The sequence below is a fragment of the Corvus moneduloides genome, chromosome 17 (genome assembly GCF_009650955.1).
Source record: "Corvus moneduloides isolate bCorMon1 chromosome 17, bCorMon1.pri, whole genome shotgun sequence".
In the NCBI taxonomy this organism is placed as follows: Eukaryota; Metazoa; Chordata; class Aves; order Passeriformes; family Corvidae; genus Corvus; species Corvus moneduloides.
In genome coordinates, this window is record NC_045492.1 from 6,472,556 (window position 1) to 6,481,327 (window position 8,772).

Below are 8,772 nucleotides of genomic sequence, written 5' to 3' on the forward strand. Positions count from 1 at the left end.
AAGTTAAGAGGGCAAACTCAGACATAGAATCACAGAATCATAGACTCAAACAATATGCTGAGATAGAAGGGACCCACCAGGATCATTGAGTCCAACTCCTGGCCCTGCACAGGACACCCCAACAATCCCACCAGGTGTCTGAGAGCATCATTCAAACGCTTTTTGAGCTCTGGCAGGCTTGGTGCTGTGACCACTGCCCTGGGGACCCTGTTCAGTGCCCGACCACTCCGTGTGAAAAACTTTTTTCTGATATCCAACTTAAACCTCCCCTGCTGCTCTTTTTGTTTTTAGTTTTCAAGTGGGCACCCCTTACTTAGCAGGTTTCTTTGGCTTTCCAGCCGAGCGACCTAAAAACATTAATAAACTGACAACCTCTCGTGCACTTTCTGGAGGCTTTCTCGTCTAGAGGGGTGAAGCTCTGCACAAGGGCAGCTCTGCAGGCAGCGAGGAGATTTCTGTTCCGCAAGTGACACAGACTGGAGACAGAGCTGTCATTCCAGCCACCAAAGCCGCATCCTCGTTTCTGGACCAACCCGCCACGTACCTCGGTTATGTGTCCCCGGCCACCCCGCGGCCGCCCCGCCCCGGTTCCGCCGGGCTCACCCATGGGCTCACCCATCCCCCGGGCTCCGGCTCCGCTCCCCGGCCCTCGGCATCGCTCCCGGGGCGGTGCAGCGCCCCCCGCCCGGGACCCCCGCCCCCGAGAGGGGCGGGCAGGGTGACTACAAGCCCCAGGCTGCCCGGCCGGGGGCAGGACGGCAGCGACGTGGCGCGGCCCCGCTCCGCCCCGCTGCGCTCCGCTCCGCGCCCGCCGCGGGCTCAGCCCCGCCATGGGTGAGTGCGGGACGGGCCGGGGTGGCGGGCGCGGGGGCTGCGAGCCCCTCTGCCGACGGGGCAGCCGGGGTGGAACGGGCACGTCCTGCCCCGGGGAGAAGTTTCCAAAAAAAAAAAAGAGACAGTTTGCAACTTTTCCTAAGGGCTGGGGGTGCATCCCCCGCCCCTTCCTTTCTTTCTGTTCTTTTTTTAGCGGTCCCAGCAGCCCGCTCCGCGAACATAAGAGCCAAGGAATTTCCTGTGGCTCGGTCCCGGGGCTGTCCCGGCAGCGCGCCGGGGAGGGGAGCGGGGGTTCGGGGAATGTGGAAGGAGCTGGATTTGCTGGGCAGTGGGGATTGCTGCAGGCAGCGGCGCGGCGCCCATTGGCCTTGGCGCTGGTGTGAGCAGAGTCCGGGGTCAGCCCCGTCCCAGCTCGGCTGGACAGCGGGTCTGCCCCGCTCCTGTCCCGGAGCACGGTCCCCCGACCGGTTTGCTCTAGGCAAGGAATCGCCTGGCACAGCTCCTTGCGAGACCCACCAAACTTTCTGTCCTCGTGTGGAGATCTGAAGAGTCCTCAAATTCCCCAGCTGCGTCAGAATAGGCGATACACAAACTGGGTTTCAGCCAAAGTTCATAAGCCATGACATCTTACTAAGTTAACAAGAAATGCAGCAAAACCTGATTAAATCAGCCATGGTATTTACAATGGGACTCTCTGTGTGTAATAGAATTTGTGGCTTGAAGTTAATGGGAAGGCCACCTATGCCTTATGTTCTCAGCAGATATTTTTTCTAATTATCTGCATAATATGTACAAGGAGTGCTAAAAGCAGTGCAGGTGTTCACACAAGCCACATTTGTGGCTTGAAGTTAATGGGAAGGCCACCTATGCCTTATGTTCTCAGCAGATATTTTTTCTAATTATCTGCATAATATGTACAAGGAGTGCTAAAAGCAGTGCAGGTGTTCACACAGAGCATGGTGGGAGGGACTGGGATAGCTGGGATGGCATAAGTAACACAAATGAAACACAGAGGGTTGCAGAATAAATAAAAATAATTGTATTTATATACAGCCATCACTGATAAATAGCCTTTATTGCTAGCTGTAATTAACGGCCAAGCAGAGACACTTCCCATTAAACACAGCTTGTGACAGGACAAAAGTCCTTTGGCTGGGTGAGAAAAGTTTCCACGGTCTGGTGGTTGTGCTCACATTTTTTCGACATACAGTCAACCAAAATTTTGAGTATTTCTAATTAAATGGAAGAAGAGAGTACAAGATTAGTTAAAGGAAAAACAAACTTTTGTGGGCAGGGCTTTTAACAACAAGATAGGGAGTGAGAATACAAAACCTGCAGGGAGAGCTGGTGGTACCACATGCTCTGAAATGTGAAAATGATAATGCAGAAGAGTTCAGAACCAGAAAGCAGAAGCTGCATTTCCTGCCCAGAGCAAATTTTGTAATTACAATCAAGAGATACCACAGAGGATCCCGCTGTACAACTCCAGGCACTACAAATCACTGCCCTGCACTTAAAAACAAGTCTTAACTCTGTTAAAACGTCCTGATTTCAAAGTTCTGCACCCCGGATGAGAACCCCTGCAGTTAGCAGAAGTCTGGTGGGTTGTGTGACTGTCTGCAAGTGCCTCTATACATGTGACCTAGTGAGCTATGGGGAAATTCCACATCATGACTTTGTAGATGGAAAACTGTGGGTGTCCTGGGAGAGCTTTTTCCAGCCTGTGCATGCTGAGAGCTTGTCTTATAGCATGAGAAAACTGAACCTGCTTGCTTGTTTTCCAGGTCGTGCACTGCTGGTCCTCCTCTTGTCTGCAACGGTGTCTCTTCTGGGCGGGCTGATATTTGGATACGAGCTGGGGATAATCTCTGGAGCACTGCTGCAGTTGCAGACAGATTTTCACCTCAGCTGCTTCAAGCAAGAAGTTCTGGTGAGTGCCATCCTTATCGGAGCGCTCCTCGCCTCCCTGGCTGGGGGGATCCTCATCGACCGCCATGGCCGGAGGAGAGCAATCCTGGTCAGCAATTTGGTCCTCTTGGTGGGCAGCCTCATCCTCACACTGGCGAGGTCACTCCCTGTGCTGGTCATTGGGCGCATGACCGTGGGCTTTGCCACCTCTGTCTCGTCCATGGCCTGCTGCATCTATGTCTCAGAAATGGTGGCTGCTCACCAGCGAGGGCTGCTGGTGTCTCTCTACGAAGTGGGAATCACCGTGGGCATCCTGCTGTCCTATGCACTGAATTACATCTTTGCAGACGTGGACGAGGGGTGGAGGTACATGTTTGGACTGGCCATTGCCCCGACGGTCATGCAGTTCCTCAGCATCCTCTTTCTCCCAGTGAACCCTGTTAAACTGAGCTCGTGGGACTCTGACTGCCAGAAGGGCCTCATCCCATTGCAGGACACAGAGGACAGAGCAGCAGCAAAGCGGGAGCCATATCAGGAGAAGAATTACTCATTTCTCAACCTTTTTAGGACCAGAGACAACATGAGAAGGCGGACTCTGGTGGGCCTGGGACTGGTGCTCTTCCAGCAGTTCACTGGGCAGCCCAATGTGCTGGGCTATGCCTCCAAAATCTTCCACTCGGTGGGATTCCAGAGCAACTCCTCAGCAATCCTGGCCTCAGTCGGGCTGGGAGCGATAAAGGTGGTGGCCACACTGGTGGCCATGGCCTTGGCAGACAAGGCAGGCAGGAGAGTGCTGCTCATGTCTGGCTGCGTGGTGATGGCCATCTCCGTCACCACCATCGGCCTCACCAGCCTCATGGCTCCGCTGGCCATGGCCAGGGGCTGCAAAGCAGCCGCAGGCCCCAATGCATCCCACAGCCTCACCCAGCCCCCCCCAACACATGTGGTCCCCCAGTCTGCTGTGTCTCCTGTCCCACCAGCATCAGGTGCTGTCAGAAGTCAGGCAGGCCCTGGTTTTGCTGCCACAAGGAGCCTTACGAAAGTTTTTGCCAGCACTCAAAGCAAAGAGGTTGTTCCTAATTCTTCCTTGAGTCAGAAAAGGGACTTGGCAGGTCAGTCCAAGAAAGGAACACTGGAAAGCACGGGCCCTCCTCTCGGTGCTGCTCCCTGGGCACAACATACGGTCTTAAATTGGATTACACTGCTGAGCATGATGGCTTTCGTGAGTGCCTTCTCAATTGGATTTGGGCCAAGTAAGTGTGGTGTTTATCCTTGCACTTACCCAGAGAATAAAACTAGGGCTGATCTGCAAGCTGCCTGCTTGAACCATTCCTTATGTATCTGCTGTGCTGAGCAGCTCAGTGTATGGGAACTGGACATTTGTCCCCTCCTGCCCACTGAATCATCTTCTAGCACTGCAGCTCTGTCAGCTACAGCACTAGAGTAACTCTCTCTTCCGTGCTATTCACTTCCCTTGTAAAGTTTTTTTTTTCTCTGAAGTTCAATGGAAAATCAGAGCATTCTACAAGCACTACATAATCTTCCTGTCACCCTGGTGAGAAGGAAAATACAGGGCTGAGGACAGAGGGACTGAGGGGCTTCTGCGGTGTGATTATGAAAGTCACTGCAGAACTGGAAGCTGAACCTCTTTTGAAGGTTTCTTAGTATCAGTTGGTTTTTTTAATTCTATTTATTATTATTTCTTTTTCATCAGATGAGATTAAAGATTAGTTCTTGCTTCCATGTGAGTTCTACTGTTTTCTGGCATTTAAATGCCTTGATGGGAGAAAACAGCATTTAATTCAAGAAAAGTATGTTAAGTGAATATGTCTCATGGGTTTGACAGCCACCCTGCAAATTATTTTAAGCAAAATAACCCCAGGATAGGAGAGACTTCTTAAGGATATATATTGCTTTAACTCTGATTTTAGCCCAAATGCAATGTTGTCTCCCTAATTCCACCCTTTTCTCGTTTCTTTACAAAGAGCATGACCTGACAGCAGGCCTGTCAGATTTTCTCCATCTCCTGTGAATGGAATGATCAGCTAGCCTGCTTTCTTCTTCACTCCCTGGGCCTGTTTATTGCTATTTTATTCCTCCATGAAGCATTGAACGCAGGAGGTGTGAAGTGTTCTGTTGTGTCTCTGAGATCAATGAATGTTTGACACCACCAGCAGCGGGTGCTGGGTGAAGCCAGAGTTTAAACCCCCTGCTGAAATCTGCCTTGCCCATTTCCCAAACAAATTGCTTAACTCCACACTATCTTTGTGATCTCTCTAATCTGTGCAGTGACCTGGCTGGTCCTGAGTGAGATTTACCCTACTGGGATAAGAGGAAGAGCCTTTGCCTTCTGTAACAGCTTTAACTGGGCTGGTAATTTACTGATCAGCCTCTCCTTCCTGGACCTTATTGGTAAGTAGTCACTTCCCCTCCCTCCGCATCCCACAGCTGGTTAGGGAAGGTGGCCACCACGAGCCATTTGGAGATTAAGTGACATTTTGAACCCTGAGGACTTGAGGCTGGAATAGGTGTGACCCTGTTGCCCCTGAGAGCAGGAAAGCCAGGCACCAGCAGCACTGGTCAGAGCCTCTCTGTCACTCGTTTATAAAAATCACCCATTGCCCACTGGGCTGCACTGTAGCACCACAGTATCAGGAACACAGAGTTTGCAGCTTCCATACCGGCAGCTTTACATTTCTCAGCAGGCACTGCTGGCCCTGGACCTTGGCTGCCTTCTTCCCCCTGGTGCTGGCAAAGCCTGACATGCACCAGCCTTTCCCTTTGCCAATTCCCAGTCCAGGCCTTGCAGATAAGGAGTTTCCCGGCTCTCTTGAAGGCTTCACAATATAAGTTGCCCCTGTCAGGCATCAGTGACCACCTCACAGTAAGCAACCAGTTTCCTTTGTACCCCATGGTGTGACCCACCTCCTACCTTCACACACTGGAATCTTTGCAGATGCCATCGGATTCTCTTGGATGTTTCTTCTGTATGGACTGGTGGGAGTGATGGCTGTTATATTCATTTACCTTTTTGTGCCGGAAACAAAAGGACAGTCCCTAGAGGAGATAGACCAGCAGTTCTCCAGGAAACGGTACGTGTGCTGTTGTCCCAGCAGGAGTGCTGGCTTTGGGTGCTTCCCACTGACACCCCCTGAGGTCTGTGGCACTGGCCTGAAGCAAAGTCTGGCCAGTGCTGCTGAGAAAATAGAAAATCTCAAGTTTGTGGCAGGGCTGTGGGACAGGGTGGGAGAGCTGCAGCGCCTTCATCAGCAGGTCACTGCCCTGAGCCTTGCAGCTGTGCTGCTGGAGGGCAGTAGTGACACTCAAGAAAAATGGTATAAAAACCAGGGCTCATGGTCGAGCAGAGGAGACCAGCACCACAACATGGGACAGGAAGGTCAGGACTGGGAGGAGGCAGGAGGGGATGATAGTCCTGTCTTTTCACCTTAGAATAATCCCAGGCTGATCTTTCTCCTCTGAGGCAGAGACGTCTGGAGCATGGGCTCCCACCTGGTAATTTTCACACAAAGCTTGTAATGGGCTAGAGAAGATCAAAATGTGTTTGTGCCATCCTGGTTGGGATGGAGGTGGCAGGGCAGGCACTGCTGGAGCAGGAGAGGCTGTGCTGCCTCATGGCTGAGGAAGCACTCATCGGGGGGCAGGAGGGGTGACTGCTGTGAGCACCTGGCTGGCTCCCTGGTGCTGCTCCTGACCTTCATCACTGCCTGGCAGGGTGTGGGAAGGGAATGTGTTCAAGCAGAGACGTGGAAGAGGAGCGAGCTGCACACACACACAGTACCAGAGAATGGAGCACGCCAGCAGCACATGAAACCAGTGACCTGCCCGCAGCATCCTGTCTGAGGAGTTCCACCAGCACAGGACCAAGCTGGGCCATCAGGACACTTCTTTTCTGGGGTCTTTAACTGGTGACCTCTGGTCAGAGACAGTTCTCCCTGCAGTGCCTTAGATCTGGGAACACGCCAACAGCATGTCCTTTGGGTCCTTGGAGAATGATTGTTCCCAGGAAGGGAATACATCCTTCCTTTGATATCTTTTAATTTTTCATCATTTGTATCTCCTATCATTTAAGAGATTAATGGTTTTATACGCAGGAATTAAAGCACGGGTTTTGCTGACAGTGATCCCATCCGTGAAGCTCTGTTGTGAGCAAGGTGTGTTGTTTTCCAGGTCTCGGGAACACCGGGATCGGGGCCGCGCAGGGTGCCCTGCCCCGGACCTGCCGCCAGTGGGCGCCCGGCACCGCCCGCTCGGGGATGCGGACAGACCCCCGCAATTCCCAAAATCCGAGCCCCCCGCACCCCTCGGACCCCCTTTCCTGCCCCCCTCCCCGCATTGTGCCCTGGGGCTGATGGGGCCGGACAGGAGGGATATGCGATTGGGAATTCGGGGTAACCCTGCGCGGGGGTGAGCAGGGTGCCGGGGCTGTGCTGGGGACAAGACAAGGGCAGAGGACGGGGGACCCCGGTGAGGGCAGCGAGCGGGGCTGGTTGTGCCGGGAGGACACCCGAGTTAGCTCTGGGGCCAGCAGACAGGGCTAGGGACAGTGCCAGGTGCTGGGGTGGCGGTACAGAAAGCTGTGAGACAGCTCATGGTGAGGGGGATCAAAGTCCAGGGTCAAGGCCTGTCGTTCCCACTTAATACAAAAAATCCCCAGTGCACTTTCCAAACCCAGCAGCTTCAGCACGCCAGGAGGAGGAATCTGCGAGAGGTGCCCAGTTTGTCGCACACTGCACAGGGTCTGGGTGTCTGTGTTTGCACCGCCTGCAGGGCCACGGGACAGAGAGGAGGTGTGGGACAGCCCCGGGGCTGCAGGGCAAGGTCCCAGCTCTGCTCTCGTAGCCCTTGCCATGACGGGTGAATGCTCCCGGGAAAGGAGGCAGCTCTGGAGCTGCCAGCTGGTGTCACAGGGCCTGGGCCCTCCATCGCAGCAGAGCTGGGCGGGTGGCGCTGCAAGATGGAAAAGTCGTAAAGGAGTGTTCAAATGGAAAGCTGAAGGAAAGTCGGAGGGTGTAGAAATTCAGACTAGCACCCTTGTGAGGAGGAGGTGGCCCATATCCAGGGGGAGAGCAGCAGGGAAACAAAGGAAGCAGCTGCAGTAAGTAAGATGAATCTATGTACATGTATGGTACCAGCAGACTCACAGGAACATTATTAAGCAACCAAAACCAAAACCTAGATGTGCTTCTGTCACTATACCAGAAGCTTAAAAAATACGATATTGCCAGACTTTCCAATCACCCTGAATAACAATCCCAGAATCAGTACAGATTTCTTGGGATAGGAAATCACAGATTCCAGTAAAAAAAAGTAGAGCCAGTACTGTGTTATTGAGCCCTGATAAGGATAAAGGTAATGAACAGCAAATATAAAATGAGATTAGAGAAGTTAGTCAGCTCAGTGATCCATCAGGAAGGAATAAAAAGTGGGTTTGGGTACAATAAAGGGTCTCCAGGACCAAGCAGTGCTGGAAGTGCAAGGAGGGCTGCTGCTCTGGGTTTGGTGGGGAGCGGTGCACAGGACCTGCTTCACAAGGTGTTTGTGGGAGAACTGCTCTCTGCTAGTGACCACAAAACAACCTTTAATGCTGTAGTGGGAGAGTGCACACCAAATAAATCCAGCCTGGGGCTCTACAATTTCAAGAAAGGGAACTATGAAAAAATAAGGTGATTAGTCAATAACAACAAACCAAAAAGGAGCAGGCAGAAAGCAAGGAGCCTGCAAGCAGTCTGGAGGTGATTAAAAAATGCTCTATTAAAGCCTAAGCAAAACATGTGCCACAACTCAAAAAGAACTAAGAGGTCCTAAAAAACACCCTGCCTGACTCACTGCTAAGGTTAAGGAGGTATCACAGGGAGAAGGTCAGTGTTTTAAAAGTGAAAAGGTTTCCCACATGAGGAGAAAAGGAAAAGCCATAAAACATGGCAAGTAAAGAGTAGACAGAAAAGAGAGCTAAAAATGAGCATGAAGATCTTGCAAAGATCTTGCAAGTATCTTCTAAAAATCTTTATT

General features: G+C 52.1%; 1 protein-coding gene across 1 annotated transcript; it reads left to right on the plus strand.

Moving 5' to 3' along the window:
- The first annotated feature begins 757 nt into the window (after positions 1 to 757).
- SLC2A10 (solute carrier family 2 member 10) lies at positions 758 to 6,901 on the plus strand. The gene is made up of 5 exons (XM_032127166.1): positions 758 to 834; positions 2,619 to 3,995; positions 5,032 to 5,154; positions 5,699 to 5,834; positions 6,475 to 6,901. Exons 1-5 carry the CDS (start codon positions 831 to 833, stop codon positions 6,569 to 6,571), a joined length of 1,737 nt encoding a protein of 578 aa, XP_031983057.1. The 5' UTR covers positions 758 to 830; the 3' UTR covers positions 6,572 to 6,901.
- Positions 6,902 to 8,772: the final 1,871 nt, after the last annotated feature.